Here is a 20,828-nt window from a genome sequence, read left to right as displayed (position 1 = left end):
AGAAGGGCTAATGCAACCGCCTAAAGGAGTACTGACACGAAATTTCAAAGCTGAGATCCGCTCTAGCAATCAAGTACAACGACAACACAAATAGGTGTCTGTGCATGGCACATACCCACGTGGGGGATTGGCCAGGAATCGGGCATGAGAAGGGCTAATGCACCCGCTTAAAGGAGTACTGACACGAAATTTCAAAGCTGAGATCCGCTCTAGCAAACAAATACAACTACAACACAAATAGGTGTCTGTGAATAAATGCATCTTTCTTTCTTTGTTGTTGTGTGTGTGTGTGTGATCTCTCTTTCGCGAACGCTACCGAACCGCGCAAATTCAACTCCTGCATTCGCACTTTCACATTCTTCCCCTCGGGGAAATGCGGGGAAATTTTTATGTTCTTCTTTTTCAATATTGTTTTTTATTTCGTTGGGAAAGTATGTAACGCGTATATTTCCTAGTGCGTACTTTCGCTTTCTTATTTCTTATTTTGGTAGTTTTCTTATATTTTGTTTGTTTTAATTCTGTTGGATGAGTTTCCTCTACTTACGCTTTTAAACTAGTTAGAAATGTGTTAACTGCGCTATTAATGCGGTCGTGTGAAAATGAAAAACGTTTCACTATTGCGGGGCTGCGGGGTACCGCGCAAAGAATATTACGCATTAACTCGTTCCTTTGCAGCGTGACTACTCTATACAGTTGAGAAAAAGGTACCATGATTTAGAGGTGTGGCCATGAAAGAAATACCAACAGAATATCCACAGCCATCCTGCTACACTTTCTTGTTGGCGGGTGAAGTAGTATTCCTTCCCTTTAAAAACCTATTTCCGAGGACATTACAGGGGAATATGACAACGTAAACAGATAACGCCTGGGGGGGGTGTTAAAAGTCCAGGGCTTAGTTGAAGAGCTATTACTGTTTCTTATAGCACTCTATAAAGATCATATAGTGCACCTGACATGGAAAGGGCGGAAATGGGCCCCGCAGGTCAACACCCATCGAGGACTGAAACACGGATTCCCTTTGAGCCCAATACTGTTTTTGCTTAACTTGGTGGGATTGAAAAAGGTACTGCAAGAAAGCGAATTAGGTTTCAACTTAGCGCATATGTGGGAAGGCGCAATTATTTTAAAGCCATGGGTCAGAAGTAGAAACTCCCTTAGGAATGTTTACAGATGAGTCCCCCTTAAGACATCTACATAATGGCCGCAATAGTGTACGTGCACATCATGGGGAAAAAAGAAAAATTCTAAACCAATAAAAGATCCAAAGGATTTGGCTACTGATAACGAAATATCGGTAGAAAAATTTGTAGAAAGGGTTGATTATCCCGGCTGCCCTGATAGTTTAAGTCAGAAATTTCTTATGGCAGTCGCCTCTGTTTGGCTAAACACGCCACGTAGGGATTCTCGTGGACAAATATACCCAAAAAACTTGTTTGTGGGGGTATTCTTGTGCCGCTACTATCCTGCATTTTGGAAAATGCAGGATTTGCATTTGCAGGATTTGAAAATGCAGGATTCTGCATTTTCTAAAATGCATTTTAGAAAATGCAGAAAACTGGAAAATGCAGTTTATTTTTCTGAACTTCATATGCGAATGCTTTACCATAGTTCCTCGTTTCTATGTGCAAACAGGAATGGGCTACAAATATAGGGGGGGACATGAATACAAAAACGGAGCGAAGCCCATCGTGATACATATTCCTGCGCCCACACGACAATAGAGGGAAACAGACGTTGCACTCAACGAGCACAGCGGCAGGTCAAACCATCTGCTCTCTTTGGAAGTCCTCGTGTGAAGTGCAAACCGCATTATATATAGTAACGGAGTTCAGGGGCTGTGAATTAGCGGCATACGGAACAGCGTTCAGTGGCGGCGACGCATGACACCAGTGTGAAGGGCACGCATGGAGAGAGGTGACGCCATATAGTCGCGTTCTGATCCTCACCCTTCGCCAGACAGTGCTCTCGGTCTTATGCGTTGTTGCTGCGTTTGGTCATTTCATTATGCGGAAGCCGACTCCGCGAAACATACGTAACGGCTGCCAGAGCCTCTGGTTTCCCTCTTTGTGAGTAACGTCTGTGAATTCAAGTGGCGTCGTAAGGGTAATCGTTCTGGATGTCGTTTACAGCTGTGCAGCCCTGCCACATTTAGAGCGCGGGTGGGAGCCAAATTTGTTTCAACATATCCGAACGTAATTATGTACAAACCTACAGGCCCTGAAAGCGTTAGCAATAACACATTGCTACGCTTACGCGGTTGCTTACGCGGGCTGGCACTTGTATCTGTTTGTCATAAAGAGGAAATAAAATGTATGTATGTATGTATGTATGTATGTATGTATGTATATCATACTTAACAATTTGTACTATATGTATCGATACAAAGCTTGGCTAGTAGACTTGGGGGGGGGCAGGTAATCTTTGGTATTATATAAGCGTTTGTCTAGTAATCTACCACATTAAAAAAATAACTAATTATATATTGTTGGAGTACAAGACTGGAGCTACAGTAACATATCAGCGTAGATACATAATTTGTGGCTACGCTTTTGGTCGGTTGAATACGTTTTTAGCATTTTACGCACTAGCAGCGGCTAAATATAACTAATAAAATATAAATGCTCCTGATTTCTTAAACACCAAACAAGAATTTCTTGAATTTCCGAACTTTTTAAGTACGTGAAGGCGAAAGCTTTGTTAAACTTTCTGCTGACCTGTTAAAATTTCTGTCGCACATTTCGGCAGCACGCGTCACCAGTGGTTGAAAATCTATAGACTGCACCCTCCATACCTCGTTCAGGCATGATACAACTCGATTTAAAGGGACACTGAAGTGAACTTGTCAAGCTCCCGTTTTTGCTTGCACTGTGTAGACTGGCTCAAATTAGCACACTTTTCATCGTTTATCCGGTTGACAAATCGGTAATTATTTTACAAAGTGCGAAAGAAGAAAAACTACCATGCGCGCTTGGCGGCGGCCGCACAAACTAAGCTGTGACGTTGGGAGGAGGGGGCGCCCTGATTGGACGATGCCCAAGGTTAGCAATCAAACAAATTTCGGTTTCGGTTTCGGCCTTTAAAACAACATGTTTGACATTCGATGGCGTCGTTGGATGGGCATTCTCAATATCCCAGTTATCGTAGTACCGCGCTTCTGCCATGTTGTCGGCTGTAAAATGCATAAGATAAGCCTCCCAGGACGGCTTGGAATCGTAGCATTCACTATCTGAGGTCTACGCAATGCATGAACGCCCTCCGCGTCCCCGCAGACGCTCAAATGCATGCGCTTTCCCCCCATATTTGGAGCTTGCCTCGCTCATGCCTGTATCGTAAAAAGCGTGTTCGCACCAGGCCAAGGGTCTGTTGATTCTGGCCTGTGCCCACTGCCCGCAAGCAGTCGGTGCTTATGGCAACAGCACGCCAACGAGAACTCGCTAGCGCGCCAGTGCCAGGCTGCGTGAGTTCTGCAGACTAATTCGTGGAGTGAACGTTGCGGCCCAAAAAAAGGTGAACTCAGTATAGAAAACATCGGCGAAAAACGAAAAAGTAACTCATAAAAAAAAGCCTGTACCCGCGGCGATTCGAACTCGTGACTGGCAAAACACTTGCGGTGACATACCTAGCGCACCAGACGACTAGGCCACAGAGGGCTTTTTTTTTTATTGCCTGCTTAGACATTTTTACAGAACAGGAACAGAAATGCATAATGTTAAAACCTGTGAGCGAGCCTTGGCTCACAAAGAGGTTTTAAAACTTCCTAAGGCACACTAGATCATCGAGGACAGGCAACCACTCTGGCGGTTCATCCTCTACACGGAGCACCTCCCTTATGTACGGCACACTTTCAATAAAGTTTTCCCTGACAGGTCGGGCGTTGATGTCCGCATTTCGCACGGCCATTCTCGTCCTCCATATGCTGTGCAGGCTGAGCACCATGATTAAGTCATACGGTACACCATCCTCACTTTCCAGGGGCAGGAACCGAATACCCTGTGGGGTTATGGGTAGCTCCTTCTTCAACGTGCGCTGAAGGATGTCCCAGTGGAATACCGGGTCCCAGCATTCAATAAACACATGATTGACCGTTTCCGGCTTTTTACACAGACTACAGTTTGTTGTCCATGGGACGAAGAAACCTCTCTCTGCTAACCATACATTTACAGGTAGCGTCTCGCTGTGCAATTTAAAGAAAAAAGATTTCATACTTGGTTTTACGGGCATTCTTTTAACCCTCCTGAGAACATCAGATCCGGTGCCCTTTCCGTATAACGACCTATACAGTGGTACTGGCAAACAAACATCGACAAGGTCCTTGTACAGGCACTTTCTTGAAACGCTAGACAGGTATTCAAGTGAGAACCGCACTTTCAGAAAATCAAATGACAGGGCTACTTCTCGTAGGTATCCCCTTACCCCATTACCAAAATGACTGCTAGAGGACACAACAAACTCAGGTAGGACATCTTTCAACCGGACTTGAATAACCGTGCGCAAGAATAAATCTTTTTGGTCCCGCAAAAAACAAAACCTTGCGACAACTTGTCGTAAAAATAAATGGCAGAGACCAAGTCCTCCTTTCCTTACTGATCTGAAAAGATTAGTACGACTCGTTCTTTCCCAACTGGAAGACCAGATAAAAACAGCAAAAACCCTGTGGATTTTTTGAACATTTACACGAGTCATGCATAACACTTGTAGCATGTACCACACTTTGGTTAACAAAAAAAGGTTGCAGATCGTGGCACGGGCAAACATCGAAAAGTTGCGCCCTTGCCAATTTCTTGTTTTTTCCCTCAGCTTTTCTGTCTCGTCACTCCAGTACTGGTCAGTATCACGGTAATGTTCCAGCGGCACACCGAGATACTTTGTCGGCAAAGCTGCCCATTGTATGTTCTCGAAAAGAGGGGGCGTTGAGTTCCAGTTTCCGTGCCAAAATCCCGAACATTTATCCCAATTAACTACCGCTCCTGATTTTTTGCAAAAGGACTTCACCACCTTAACTGTTTCACTTACGCTCTCTTGATCCTGACAAAAAACAGCAATATCATCTGCGTAAGCGAGCAGTTTTACTTCCGCACTCTGCAATTTGAATCCTCGTATTCCCTCGTCTTTCATTATTCTTAGGCAGAAAGGTTCAAGATATATAGCAAAAAGTAGTGGGGATAATGGGCAGCCTTGCCGGACCGAGCATCCTATGTTTATCGCCTCAGTTACGTTTTTGTTAACAATGATGCTCGCTTTACAACCGGCGTAGGCCATTTTTGTACCCTCCAGAATAACGGATCCGACATTCACGTATTTTAAGATGTTAACAGTACATCGTGCGATACCCGGTCAAAAGCTTTGTCCAGATCCAGTTGCACCATTGCCACACGACCCGAGAAAGCATCACAGCACTCCAAAATACTTCTAGCTACATGAACATTAGTGCTTATTGTGCGGTGCTTAATACCACAAGTTTGATGTGGACCTACCAGGCACTGAATTACGGTTTGCAACCTTCGTGCTAGGACCTTCATGTAAATTTTATAGTCTACATTAGTCAGACTAATTGGCCTATAAGACTTTACGGACAGTAGCTTTATTCTTTCCTCGCACTTTGGTATCAAGACTATGTAGGTCTCCTTAAACGTTTGCGGAAGCACACGTATTTCGGACGCCTCCACAAGCACTTCACATAAAAACACTGCCGCCTCCGTTTTAAATGCCTTGTAAAATTCTGCGCCTAGGCCATCTGGACCAGGTGACTTGTCAACGCTCAGCTCATCGATTGCTATTTCTAGTTCCCCCACACTAATTGGTGCTTCGATTATGTCACATACATCTTTATCTAACTTGGGCATGAGCGGTAAAAATTCCTTAGCGAAACCTTCATCCTCTGGAATGTGCGTGCCCAGCAGTTCTGTGTAGTACTCTACGAATGCGCGCTCAATCATTTCCTTGTTGTCTGTAACGATATTACGGTACGTTATTTCCTTTATTATGTTCCTCTGCGCATAGCGCTTTTCGTCTGATAGCGCACGCTTTGTGGGCATTTCTCCCATCCACATTTTATCGGCGCGTGCTCTGACGATGGCTCCCCTGTAGCGTTCAGTATCGATTGCTTCTAGCCTGTTTTTCGTATCTCTTATCTCTTGTTTGAATTCCCCGGGGTTTATGCTTTCTTCTAGCAGAAAGGTACTTAACTGTTGGCGTAGGTCTTTCTCATTCTTTCTTCGTTGTTTATTTAGAATCGTGCTCCTTTCTATTGCGCTAATCTTGACTTGTTCCTTAAAAAGTTCCCATCTGGCCCCCCAGCTCATTCGCATGTCAGTGTGCATATTAGTAAAAAGTTTGTTAACTTTGGTTGTGAAAGGTTCATCTGTAAGAATGCGACTGTTCCATTTCCACAACTTCCAGTTCCATTTCGGTACGTTTTTCTTTGTTCCAAGGCTGCAGGCCACTAAGCAATGGTCGCTGTAAGCCAAAGCCTCGACCTTGTAATTGGCACACAGAGGGACTAGTTCGCTTGAAATATACACGCGGTCGAGTCTAGCGTGGCTACTCCCTTGATAGTGGGTAAACCACACTGGGCCTTTGGGCGTGAAAAAAGCCACGTCTTCAAGAGAATTTCGTTCAATTATATCCATCAAACACTCAGCACCCCTATCTCTAATGCGATCTTTTGTTGTTCTGTCTTCTTGCATGCACACACAGTTGAAGTCACCAAGCAAAATTATAGCCCTTCCGCAATCAAGGTGTTTACCAAAGCTTTGAAAAAACACTTCCCTTTCGTTTTGTCGGTTAGGTGCATAAATGCATATCACTCTCCATTCAGTGTTGGAAAAAGAAAAATCGCAAATCACAAAGCGGCCACAGGGATCCACTACGACCGTCTGCTCAACAATGCCCAGTGATCGCCTAATGAAAAGAGCGCACCCAGCCGATGTCCCCACAGCATGCGAAACGCACACATTGAAATGTGCTGCGAAAGGCTGCACCATGCGGTCTGTCACTTCCTGGCTTAGTACTTTGGTTTCCTGCACTGCAATTATATCTAACTCCCTGTCCGCAAACAGCCTACTCAGCTGACATTGCTTCCTTCTCGTTGCCAATCCTCGGACATGAACTGTGGCAACATTAATTGCAGTATCTAGGCGTACAGCCATTTGAGAAAAAAATCAGACCGCATGCCGCTTACCTCGGTGATTTGACGGATACATGGATGCGTCAGTATTGGCGTAAATCACTGTGGCAAGAAGAACAGATACACACAAATTTTTCACGACGGTGGCTTTGGGGGCCTCTTCTCGCCGACGTGAATGTTCGGCTTTGGGTCGAGGCGTTTTCTCCTTACTGCCGGTCCCGTTGACGAGTTCTCCTCTCGGTTCGTCACATCACCATCCGCAGCACATTGTTCCCTTGGACGCTTAGACGCAAGCTCGTTCACCGCACCACCTTTCCCACGCGTTACGGCGTCCTCGGCATCCATGGAGCCGTCGCTCGGGTAGCCGTCGTCTGTACTTGGAAGTGGGGTGTCTTGAGGCAGCCCCTCCGGCGCCTGTGCGGCTCCAGGTTCTTCCTTGTCCGTCGTCGCCTCGGTGGCAGTACCTTTGGTGGCGTCTCCTTTTCCTGCTGACACGTCGCATGGGGTTGAGGTACGCTCGAGAGACGGGCTTCCGACGACCTCCTCCGCTTCCGCCTCGTCCATTATGAGCTCACTTCGCTCTTCATTCGTACCGGGTCCTGTGGCTGCCGCATACGTTTTCACGCAGTTGGCGCCGTCATGTCCAAAGCGGCGGCAGACGTTGCACTTGGGAACTCGGCACTCCCTCCGAATGTGCCCAGTTTGGTTGCAGCGAAGGCATAGCGGAGGCCTTCCTGGCACAGCGACGAGAGCTAGCTCGCCCCCGACACGCAGCTGATGCGGCAAATCGTCCCGAGCCACGCCCCCTTTGAGGCGAAGCACTACGGTGCGTGTCATGGTGCTGAAGTTCGTGCAGCCATTAACGCGCCACTTTTCCTTCGTCACTTCAACAACACTGCCGTATGGCGCGAACGCTTCCTTTATCTGGTCGTCCGGAGCATTGTGCAGGACCCAGTGAAGTTTGAGGCGGACGTCTTGGTGGCACGGGTCAATTACCAAGCACTTGTGGCCCTTGACGGTGACTTCTTTCTTCAATAGCAATTTCTTCTTCCCGTCATCACTCTTAAAGGTAACTGCCCAGATGTGATTCATTTGGTATGTGCCGAGAGCAGCTACGTCGGCAAGCATACCGTCATGCATTAACGCGTCACGGAAGTCTTCCACGCGGTAAGGCCGCGCCCTTACGTCGCCATGCAAAAAGAAAGTGTTCAAAACAACAGACCCGGTTGGCAGAGGGGGCAGAACAACAGAGTATTCCTGGGCTTCGTAATCGCTCCTGTTACCGCGGCCAGACTTGGCCGCAAACGCCGCTCCGACGGAGCTCATGATTCCGCGTCCGTACGCGAGCGTGACCGGAAGTAGAATCAGGCCACAGAGGGCCGTTGGCGGCAATGGAAAATATTAGGTATATAATGTATAACCAGTTTACACTTTTATTTAGTTTTAGTATTTCAAGCAGCTTAGGTGACTATTTGATGTACTGCGCTCGTGCAGTAATCGTCCCCCGAGTTTCCACAATTGCTCACGTCTACCAATTGCATTTCGTAGACGGGAAAGCGTTCGCAGATGCGTAGTCGGGCTCCTGACCGCTCTGCTTCTTCGCCCAGCGCAAAAAAGTGCTTCCCGTACCCTAGTTTTACGCTGCACGATAAAAATATCAGTTGATTTTATTTTCTTAGTACCTATATTGACTTCGCTCACTCTTCTCCCCCTTCAAGAGGCCTTATATTTTCCTACTGGCGTACCAGTCAGCGAAGCGTCGGATGTGCTCTTGTGCAGCACTTGTGTGAAGCGACCTTGACTTGGAGCTAGATACAGTGTACAAACTAACGAAGTAAAGAAAGGCGCATTCTTCCATTCCCAAACGTGTTGTGGCTTAGTTTCAACTGATCGAACGAATTTCGACGACCCGTCGGCGGCCGGCGGACTAAACGGTGGGCCGACTGACTCGGTCGCGGAAGGTCGGCGAGCCGTGCAGTAGCGCAGCCAATTGTCAGCTCCTCTCCTGCTGACGTCACACGAAAACGCCACAGAAAATGGGAGAGCGTAAAGAGAGGAGGACAGCATTTTCGAATTGATTTTTCTGCTAAATAAATTCGCGTAAACGAGGACAGAGTGGGCGAAACAGGGCCCAGGGACTCCGGACTACAGTTTGCGCTCGTTATCCCGCATTGTTTACATATCACTTCATTGTCCCTTTAAAAACAGCGCGGTAGGGCGATGTAAAAACAGCGCGGTACGTGTTTTTACATTATGTCGAACTATCAACTCGCCCAACTTTCCATCCTGCTGATATAACTCCCACAGCTGATTTGCTTTTGAAGTGCTGTTGAAATATGCTACTGAGCCCATAATCACTTCACCAGTCGCCAGGACCATAGAGTTTCATACAATACCAACTAGAGAGGAATCTGGCGCTGCGATCGTACGCCCCAATGGGCGCGATGGGTAGTTCTGGATTCGTATTTGCGCTCGATGGCTTGTGGACGTTAATATGAATAGCAGGCAGTTTCATTTTAGCTTTGGATTTACATGAACCCATTTGCCTACGCGGGGTGTTGGAAGAAGCTATAAAAAACACGTTCCCCTTTTAACTGCATGCCGCGCGCGCACTGACGGCGGCCTGAGTGGAATGTGTTAGTACCAGAGTTGCGAATTTGGTGCTTTATCAATTCATTAATGGCACAGCGAGCACGAAAACAAAAATGATGGCTCTGTGTGCGGCGAAGTCGTCAGCGAATTAGGAGTTGCGGCACTGCTCATTCGGCAGAGCAATGTATGGTCGAAGCTGGCACCGGTTGCGAATCGCTTGGTACAGCCACAGCTTTTGTGCAAACGCCAGCTCCGACGGGAAAGACCAGCAGTACCGGCGGCAGATAGGAACGCACTTTGATGAATGTCACTAATTCAGTCAAGGGTAACTTCTCCAAAGGTAATTGTTTTTTTTATGAGCACAAAACGTTTCTCTTCCTATTACAAACCAGCAGCGCCGAAACTTTTCAAGTAGTTTTTAAAGACGTCCTCGCCCTGCTGTAGTTTGCGGCATACGGCAAACCTGCTCCACAAACCCCCTAAATTCCGCGTCGGCTGTTTATTTAAACGCACCATTTTATTTCGTACAAAACTACAAAACCGCGTTTTTGTCACTAACTTCGTTGTTCGCCATGTAATTTGTAAGCGGAGAACCATGCAATTACAGTTTTTTTCTGTCAAAAAACAGAATTTGCGCAGCCAGATGCCCGTTTTGATCCTACCCAATTCGGTTCCAGAACGACCCATCATTCCGATTGAAGCGTACGCGCCGCTGCCATGCTCGTGCTGACACTAGCGCCAGTTTCCCCTCTCGTTATTATTGTATGAAACTCTATTGGTTCTGCAGACCAATTGCATGCTCCTTCCTCGCAATTCGCGTCACCATTTCCCGACGCGCTGTGTGTCGCCCTTGTTTCGTGTCCTTGTTCTTTCCACCTTTCGCACTGGAGTTTCCGCTTCTTGGCGGCAAATTTTGGCCTCCCGCTCCCGAGCTTGGGCCCTTTCTGGGCGCGCGATCCTCGGCTCAAGCTCTTCACTTTGCACAACTGAAACGATTTGCTCCAAAGCAGCGTACCTTTACCACCAAAGGTCCTTTTCGTGTCTGAGTCAGCAGAAAATTCCGAGCCTAAATAAAAGTTACTGTAACCGCCAGCAATCGAAGCTGGATCCGAATAGAGAAAGAGAGCGATAGCCCGCCGTTTTACCGACTAAGCTACGCTCCAGGAGGAGACGGATAGATAGACGGTGCACTCAACTACTACACGGATGATGTACGCAACGGCTTGCGCTCTTTTCAAGCCCCCGTGTGAACAGCGAATTGCACAAGGCATGATAACGGCGTTCACGTGGTTACGATTACCGGCAATCTGAAACGCGTCTGGGAAAGAGGAGGGTGAGGGGGCGGGGGTGTGCTTTTTGGAGGTGACGCATGAAGCAAGAGTGAGGGGGAGGCAGTGAGATGGATGACGGCTTAGGTGCGCGTGCCGCTCTCCTCCTGACCCTTCGCGAGACGCTCCTTTCCACTTTTTAAATGTGGAGCATTTCTTAGGCTCGCGATGTCAGTCGTCGATGTTGTCGGCGCCGTCCACACGCTCACTGAGCATGCGTGTCGCGTCGAACCGCATGCGGGCGTCTCTCCCCCGTACCCTCCTCGCTGTCAAGAACAGGTGCGGCGGTGCGGGAGGAGCGCGTGTACCCCGTGCGCTCCGTCGCTCTCAACAACAGCTGCGGCGGTGCGGGGGGAGCGCGTCTGCGCGCGCATGTGTCGTAGCTACCCGTGCCCTGCGTCGCGCTCAACTGTAACGGCGGCAGCGCATGTACACGTGAAAACGGCGTGGTGGGTGCGTGGAAAGTTCGCGCGCTTGTGTACGGAAGTGTGAGCATGTGCGTCCCTCCCGCCGTACTCCTCTCCCTCGAACGCGGGCGGTGTGTGTATAAGCGGCGGAGCGCGAGTTCGCAATTCAGTCAAGGGCGTCTTTGCTTGGCTTTCCCTTGACTTGACGCTTTGCTTGACGGCAGCAAACAATAAAGACAGACTTTAACTTTACACTCCTTGCCTTCGCTTCTCCTTCATTCAATAAATAAGAATAATAAAGACGAAATAACATTTAAGCATTCCGAAAACATACCCATTTACGCAACATTCACGCGATACCCCCACCACTCTGCGACGCATTTACTCGAGTTCCCCTCGTGGGAAGATGCGGGCGGGTTTTTTCTGGCGACGCTGCTGCTATTGATCGTCTTTGTTTTCACTCTTTGTAGTGCCACGTATGTCAATTCAAGTGACGTCCATGAATGATCGTTCTGGATGCCATTTACAGCGTCGCTTTCCAACCACATTCACACGGTGCATTGGCGGTCATTTTTTTTGGAAGTGCTCTTTGATTGCATCTCTCTCACCAGGGTTGTGGATTTCTTGTGCGCATGCTCCGGGGAAGTTTTGTATATAGATGAGACGATGCTGATAATAACACTAGTTCGGAGAGAGCGCTTCTGTTTGTCGTCTTTCTATGGTCCTTGTTGTCGCGCTCTAATTTTTAACAAATTTAACCGTGTTGTTTTTAATCTGGCCTCCACACATTACAAGCTCCTAAAAACGGTAATACCACGGAATATTGTTACCGCCACAATTTAAAGTGTTATCCACCACCACCGCCTCTTTCTCGATTCGTGTAACGCGCGGCGTCCTGTACCCGCTGCCGTTTTTATGCTTGTATCAAAGAAAACCTGCTACAATTTTTTTCCAAAATATTTTTCAAACTCTAATGCTTGCAGAACGTAGTCACCCAACACACCCAGTAAGTACCTTAGCCAAATATTACTGCTGTATGACCATCAGATAACGTAAGGACTCGGTCCAAAGATTTTTTCACATTTCCAGTTTTGCTGTTCTTCGATCGCTGTAATTACTTCATGAAGGTCATGTAGCGGCTCTTCGTCGGGTTTCCTTCAGTTGCACCAATGAACTATTATTACCAAACCATTGCCAAGCTATTACCAAACTATTATTGAACTAATAACCAGAAACTGAAGGCGTATTTTGTGGAACGAACAAATCACGCAGTGCCGCTCCGTGCTGGAAATATCTATAGCTTTCGCAGTGCCTCCTTACGCGAAGGAAACAGTGGTAGCGTGTATCGAAAGTGCTGCAGGGTCCCTTTAAAGGGAGTGGGCATGCACGCAGAGGAAGGTTTACCGCACCGCACCTTTGACATAGCTGTAATACTGGGGGAGATTCCAACGTGGACGTCCGCATTGCACGGTACGACGCTAGTGCTGTCCGCTTTGATCCAGCAGGTTAGGTTGGTGTGTTACACAGGCCGTAAGATGCCTACGACGCCAGAGGGTCCGTATGTTTGTGCCCTAGAGAAAAACCGTATTCCTTCCAGGATGCGCTAAGCTAGTTATGGAAGTATGCTAATTTGCAAATTACGAAGAAACATGTTTTCTTTCGTGAGCTCTTGCATTGCGCCCCCCCTTCGGCGGTCGCCATTCTTTACAGGGGGGTAGGGCACGGATATTTTTATGGCGTAGCATTATTTGCCGTGTACCCTCCCACTGATGGCCACCGAACGGCCTGTATTTGCACCGAAATGCCTAGCATGCTCGCGTAGAGCCTTTATTTGTTATAGTAGCATACACATACATAATTTTGCCAACAAAGTTTTGAAAAACGAACGAATAACTAAAAAATCCAAATAAAAATGACCCCATCATATTAAATATATGCATTTTATACGTCTCCTGCATTAACCAAGAAAAAGAAAACACCAACATAGTTGAAAATGCGAATAAAAAATTTACACCATCTTCCCGCTACCATGGGGTAGATGCCACGCATCGGGGGTTGCCGTTGCGTTTCCGTTATGTTAGCGATGTCAGCGTCTGGATTGCTGTTGTTGTGTATCCTATTTACGCAGCATGTCCACCCCCGATGCGTCGCATCTACCCCATGGTTCGCCTCGCGGGAAGATGGTGTAAATTTTTTAACCGAGCGCAAGCTGCGCGCAAACGCACAGGTGGCACAGCGACGGGAGCGAGCGCAGCCGAGCGTAAGCTGCGGGCTGACCGCGCTGACGCACAGATGGCGCTGCGGTGACAGCGGCGGAGCGCGCAGCTGCCGCGGCGAGGAGAATGGGGGAGAGATGCGGACTACGCAGCGACGACGCGGGACAAGGCGAGTTAAAGAGATGCGTTGCATCTAAAATAGAGCAAACAGGCCACGAACGTAACGTCCTGCATTTGCACAAAAAATGCATAACAAGCGGAATTAAAAACGTAATTTCATGTAATGATGTAGATAAGGGTAATAAGTCGGACGGAATGTTCGAAAAATATAAAGATATAAATAAAAGTATAAAAATAAAAAAAAACGTCGGAAACAAAATGTTTTGTTTATTTTTATCAAAGACAGTACAAAAACGAGTACGGAAGAAGTGACAAGCTATTGCACTGAAAAAAACTGCATAACGATTTATTAGAAGACATTACTTACACGGAAAGACGCAGGCCGGGAGCATGCGTCCGTTCAAGGATAAAATAACGCTTCGGTATGCAATGGAGGCTAACATCACTACCAGAACAATCAAATGGAAATTATCAAGGCTGCTCTCTAGCGGTTGCTCTAGCACAAGTTAGATATAAGCCAACACTCTTTCTAAAAGTACAATCGATGCTGTGCTCAGGCATTGCTCACCCTGAATTCCAATCATAGAGTTTCATACTTGCTAAGAAACTCAATACTGTGAATCCTGACGCCTCAACTATTTCCCAGGAGCGAGAGTCCCGATTGCGTTTCAAAATGGGCGTTTCTGTCATCTTTTGGTGGAATCCCTTTTCTCGCATTTCTTGCAGGGTACTGCATGATTTCTGCTCGTTCCTATGCGTATAGGTGTAAGCATGTTCCCTAAGGGCCTCATTTACGCATCTCCCAGTCCGGCCTACGCAAATCCTACGCAAAGTCCAATTTCGTACACCACATGGTCCGCATATTTCAGACAATGGTTCTCATACTTGTTCTCACACACGACTCTTGGGGCCTTGTTGCTGTTTATCTTGGCGCACAAATACGCCAGTTGGTCTGGCGCTGGAAAAACGCCCCCACTCGCAAGTTCCAGCCCGCGTCCGTACGGACACGCGTTGGTCTCCACCGTCACAGGCTTGTCTGCAAGGGAGTGCTAGCGCGTGGTCCAAGAAAAAAGCGCTGCAAGAAACAAAAACTGGACATTCATCTACTGAGGATTGAAGCTCTGCTAGAATGATTGGAAGAGACCCCAGAAATTGAATCGAAAGACTGCCTACAACTGCAACCGGGAAAGCGGAAATCGGTCTTCTTGGGGTGAAGCACTGAAGAAAAGGCCAAGAGAGAAGGAAAAGAACGTTTCATCTCGGAATGAGTCAGCATACTGCCATGTTAAGGAACACGTGGGTGCAGAAAGAAACAAGCGCGACGGGGCGAAAAGCATGCACGACGCCATTTTGAAGCTTCTTCTCGCAGACAAGCAACGTGGCTTCAATGTAGCAGCAACCAAAGAGAGTAAAGTGAAGGCCGATCAAGCGATTGCGGATAATATTCGCATTTTGTCAGCACAGAAGCCTCAAAGAACCAAGGAGGATGCTATCCGGTTATGTAAGACTTACAAACTGAGCTGGCTGACTGCTTCAATCAAAAAGAGCAGACTGACCCCTGAAATCATTGGTGGGAAGTTTTCATTTTCCGGGTGGGGGGGCGTCCCTTTCTAATCTCTCTCTCTCTTTCTCTTTAAACACACAAACACACACACACACACACACACACACACCCATACACACACACGCGCGCGCGCGCACGCACGCGCCCACGCACACGCACACACAAACACACACACATTATGTGGCATATCGAGATTTTGGCGTTCGTTCACGATCCTCACGTGGTACTGAGGCCTTCAGTACGGCGCGTTTCAAACCTGCGTGCAGAAATGGACACGTTAAATACCAAAATCTGAATCTTATTCTTATTTTGAGTGAACAGTATAGGTCTCTTCTTCAGTACCGAATGGACTATATGTATTTATAACCTCTGCTTCCAAGTGACACTGTCTTTGTCTGGAAGAAATGTAAATTACTCGAAGAGCTCCTTGTTCAATAAGCCTTCAGGATTACCTAGAGGGATGGGCAGCATTATTGAAATACAGAACACTTATGTGCATTTGTCAAGCCGTTGTTAGAAAACCCTGCCGAAGCAGTCACTGAAGACTTAAGCGTTTTTGTCATGCTCAAGAAGGCCGGAAAAACAGTTTAAAGCCAGGTGAACATGAAGCAACATATTCCTTCCACAAGCTTAGGCTATCCCCAAGATTAAACAATGATGTTTTCTAGGCTCCATCCTTTTCTAAAAAAATGTAAATCCTTCCTGCGTGTACATTTAATTGTATCTTGGTTCTACAGGGAGTTCACAGTCAAAAGGTAAATAAATAGAATAAACATACGGTTGGCGCAACCGCTGCGGTGGCTTCTGGAGCGCTTGTGCTTCTATGGGAGGTATTTGAAAGAATAAATTGAAAATATGAAAGTAAGCCATTCACGTCTGCACCAACAATGATACGGTAAGATTTTAGCTACAATACATTTCAAGTGAAAAGGTAGAGGCAACACAAAGGAAATCTCCATGGGTACTGTCACTAGCAATGGAACTTCGACGATTAGGGGGGGGGGGAGGCGGCAGGCTCAGCATCACCGGAGGCGGGGCTCTGCCCCCCGGGAAATCCGGGAGAAGGCTCGGGCGTAGTCAGCGCCTATAGATGAAATGCTTCTTCAGCGCCAAGACACACAAGTAGGTGTGACAATTTAGTGTCATAGTCACTAAAACACGCACGTAACAGAATGGTTTAGGGCGATTCCTTCCTTCAATTTTCGCTCTCAGGACTACTACTTGTAGATTACCCTTTCTTGGTGCGGAGCATCAGGGGTGAGGACTCTTATTTTGGCTCCCAACAAACAGGCGTCTCTGTGCGGCAAGGTAAACAGCAACGAGGCCTCGAGAACCATTTGTGAGAAAAAGTATTAGAAGCAGTACGTGAAATGTGCGGACAATAGGTTGCACGAAATCCTACTTTCATGGGGACGAATTTGCCTAAGTCGACTGGTAGATGCATAAATGAGCACCTCAGAGAACATCCTTACATCAGGCGGACAGGAACGGGCTGCAATCTTGTAACTTTTTACAAGAAATGTGAGAAAAGTGATTGCCCCCCAAATATGAAAGAGAGGCGGAATCGGAAACGCCATCGGAAATCTCCCTACGGGGAAATATTTCAGGTTTCAATTATTGGTATTGGAGGTGAATAATGCGTGAGCACATCATCCATTTGAATTTTAGAAAGCAAGTTAGCATATTTAGACAGTTGAATCTGACTTGTATCTTTCTTGGCGCTCTTTGCCATAGCTGGGTTGTGCCATTAACTTCCAAACATCATTATCATCGAATATGGCTTGTAATGTATAGTAGCGTTTACGCTTTGCGATCATTTTTTTATCATTGGGGTAGCTTTCGCTGTATATTTAAAGTTGTATCATATCCTTGAACAGACATATGCTTGCGTCCTGATCAAGTGAACTGAGACGGGGTAGTTACAGCATGATGCTACTTAAAAAAACAGCGCCAGAACACGATATGATAGGAAGTAAGGACAAACACTGCGCTGAACTGCCAACTGCCAACATGGTATTCAGAGTCTAAAGTAAAATAATCGGAAAAAATACGGATAACACAAGTGCATCGGGTGCTTCTAGAGCACTTGTGCTCCTGTGGTAGGGATTTCAAGGAATAAATAGAAAGCATGCTAGTTACCCGGCACGTCTGCACCAGCAACTACTCAGAAAGATTTTAGCTACAATAGATTTCTAATTGAAAAGGTAGATGCAACACAAAGAAATATCAATTGGTAATGCCGCTGGGAATGGAACTTCGAGGAGTAAGAGAAGGGCGGGGTAGCTTTGCCGGTTAGGGGGGCAGAGTGAAACCCGGAGAGGGCTCGGGCCCTCCATCCCCCACCGTAGTCAACGCCTGTGCCTGAAATGCTTCTTCAGTCCAAGACAAACAAGCAGGTGTCACCATTGAAGGTCATAGTTACTGAAACAGGCACAGAACAAAATGCTTTTGGACGTATCCTAAAATCTTCGTTCTCAGGACTGCCCCTACAGGACTCTTTCTTAGTGCGAAGCATCAGAGCCCTCTCAAACGTTCTTGAGACAGAACTCCGGCAATTTCGGAGTGGTTTATTGGTGGTCCTCAAGGACATGTTGCAGTTTCAGTTTCTTTAGAACATAAACACCTGCATGAAGTTATGTGCAAGAGGGTGTGGCAATATCTCCTGACGAGGCCAGCGACCCGGAAGTACAGATAAGAAAGCAGTAAATGCCACCAAAGAGAATAAAACCCTGAAAAAACTCTGCCGTAGAACAGAAAACAGAACACGTCGAATACACCATAAAGACAGAAGAAGGAAGCACACTAGGAGCAGAATACAAATAAGATGTTTATTACATGAACAATGAAACTATTAACAGGTCTACACAATAGGTTGTTACAATTATATGTTTTACAAAGCAAACAGGTAACATACGTGATGCATATCACAATAAAGTGTGTGTGCATACAATGGTCAACAAGGCAAGAAAGTCAGGTAAGACCGGGAGTATCGTTACTCTATTCCTAATACCTGGCCCTGAAAGCTGAGTGAGGCACTCGATTGTTTGGGGAACGCCAGGTTCAAAACTTAATGAGGCATCAGCACAGAAGAATTCCTGGAATGGTTGGATTTATACTAACGTTCAAGTTTTGTTGCTCGCAACGGCATGCTCTACTTTTAGAAAAAGGGGACGTGCATTGGCTCGGCCACTGATCCTATGCTCAGTAACTTGCAACTGGCCGCCTTCGACAGGCCTTTGCAACAGGCCCCTAAGAATTGTGCCGTTGTATAAGCTTTCGCTACGTGGATGAATTCGTGGTGGTGTTCGCAGTACAGCGTGACCTTTCGAGGCAAAAGACGGGGACTTATTTTGTATTCTGGACAGTTTTGACTACGTTCGACGTGACCAATAAGATTCCATGAGGCGTAAAGTTAAAGTTTCTTGAGTGCGCCGTGTGGGTTGGAAATGAGCTTCAAGGCGCAAAAAGGTGAAATGTGTACTGCCATTCAACCCGGCCCATGCAAGAGTACTAAAACATGGCATTGTTGTTGCAGCTATACAGAGCAAGTAATAAGATCCCGCCCGCACATGAATTCGAGGACCTTAGAGAGCGAAATCAAAGAGATAGTTTTTTTTTTTCGGCAGCACCGCCGAGAACGTCCTGAAAAGTGTCAACTCTAACATGGGAACAAAACGGTCGCAAAAAAAATTCGAAGGGCCGCCTAAACCTCATACCCTTCGTGCATAGGGTATCACGATTTTTGAAGAAGGTCGTTAATAAATCACAGGTGCGGACCGTACTTTTAACGCCCAACCACCTGGTGTCTTTGTGCGCCGAGGTAAACAGAAACGGGGACCGGGGAGGCATTTGTCAGAAAAGGCATGAGAACATTATGTGAATTGTGCGGTCAGGGTGGTGTACGAAATCCCACTTTCATGCGCTCAAGGTTGCGTAGGCCGTACTAGAAGATGCGTAAACGAGCGGCTTAGGGAACAGGCTTACACTATACGCACACGAACCGGGAACAACCTTGCAGTACCTTACACGGAAAGTGAAAAAAGTGATTCCCGCCTAAAGCTGAAAGAAACGCTCTTTTTAAACGCTATCGGAACACTCGCTCCCGGTACCTATTGAAGGGGAAGGATGCGGGATTGTATTCGATTGCAGTTTTGGAATGAGAGGTAGCATATCTGGCCAGTTGAATCTGAGTCGCACTCTATAGCAGCCTTTACGCTTTCCGTTTGATTATAGCATTAATAGCATTATTAATGTATATCTGGAGGGATATCTTAGCCTGTAAAGGACATTTTTTCTGTGTATTTTTTGTCTTGCAATAAATCTTTCTCCATTTGATTGTCAGCATTCTAGTTTGTCACGTCTACCCTCCTGGTATTCACGCTGCTGTTTAGCGTCAGCTTTACGTACATGCAAACTATTTCATAACAGTACAGTCAGATTTACGAACCTTGGGTGGGAATGCGGCAAGGCATGGAAATAAAGGTGGGGCACAAATCACACCACGTTCGCACACATGAAGACTGGACTATTCCACAGGGAAACCAAAAGGAAACGTACAGTCGGCCAAATCTTTAACTACTATGTGGTAGCGGCAATGTTTCGGTCTTATGACGCTCTTAGGAGGGAGCAGCCTAGAAGAAGATGGGCCTGTTTGCCACTTGGTTTAGGACGTCTGTGCCACTCGACCTGTTTGCACCTTGGCTTTCGCGTTACGCCGCTGATGCTTGAACGTCGTCACTCCCGAACGCTACTTAAAGATATGGCCGACTGTACATGCCCCTGGCATCTTTCGGAATATACCAACCTTCTCCACTCGACCTGATATCGTCTCGGTGGGGGGCGGACATAAAGACACCACCAAGCCACCAGTCGATCTTCTTGGAAGATTACTTTCGCTCCAATGACTTTCACTAGGTTGTCCGTTTGCAGATGGGATGTGTGAAACGAACACATGCCCACTGTGAACATTCTGGTAGTCTTCTTCTCCCCCTTTTATTGATTGTTTGATCTTTTTCAGAAACAAAAACTAAAATAAATCCAGGGAAAGAACTAGGGAAATACCATTAAAATAGATAAAATGCGGCAAAAGTGTAACTCCTTGAACTGCACAAAAATGCATATCGTCAGGAAGTACAACAATAATTCTTTATAGGGGTGTAATAGGAGACCACTGTTCAAACGGAATATTAAAAAAAGCAGGAAGCGCAAATATGGCAATGTATAAATTTTGCAAAACGAACTCATGCAGTTAAAAAAGGGCCCATCTCCCCGCGAGGGGGACTCGAGTAAATGCGTCGCATAGGGGGTGGGTGTATTGCGTTAACGTTTAGTGTTTGGGGAGTTGGTGGTAGTTAATGCGTTGTATCAGCAGCTTCTTGACGTAGTTTGAATGAGTCCAGGATATATGGCGCGTTCGTAGCCTTTCATTCTGTGTCGGTTTTGTGGCGCAGTTGGAAGAGCACCATGTACCTCGCG

General features: G+C 46.7%; 2 protein-coding genes across 2 annotated transcripts; both read right to left on the bottom strand.

The window, feature by feature from the left end:
* Positions 1–3,747: 3,747 nt before the first annotated feature.
* On the bottom strand, positions 3,748–7,202 carry LOC144165831 (uncharacterized). The gene is made up of 2 exons (XM_077695606.1): positions 7,181–7,202; positions 3,748–4,967 (listed from the first exon to the last, which is right to left on the bottom strand). Exons 1-2 carry the CDS (start codon positions 7,200–7,202, stop codon positions 3,748–3,750), a joined length of 1,242 nt encoding a protein of 413 aa, XP_077551732.1.
* On the bottom strand, positions 7,178–8,452 carry LOC144165741 (uncharacterized). The gene has a single exon (XM_077695533.1). It carries the CDS (start codon positions 8,450–8,452, stop codon positions 7,262–7,264), a length of 1,191 nt encoding a protein of 396 aa, XP_077551659.1. The 3' UTR covers positions 7,178–7,261.
* Between the last annotated feature and the right edge of the window lie 12,376 nt (positions 8,453–20,828).

This window comes from Haemaphysalis longicornis, unplaced genomic scaffold (genome assembly GCF_048455015.1).
Source record: "Haemaphysalis longicornis isolate Haplotype H1 unplaced genomic scaffold, Haemaphysalis longicornis Haplotype H1 scaffold_15, whole genome shotgun sequence".
Classification (NCBI taxonomy): domain Eukaryota; kingdom Metazoa; phylum Arthropoda; class Arachnida; order Ixodida; family Ixodidae; genus Haemaphysalis; species Haemaphysalis longicornis.
Note: the sequence above shows the minus strand (reverse complement) of the source record. Positions and strands in the feature narration are given on the sequence as shown.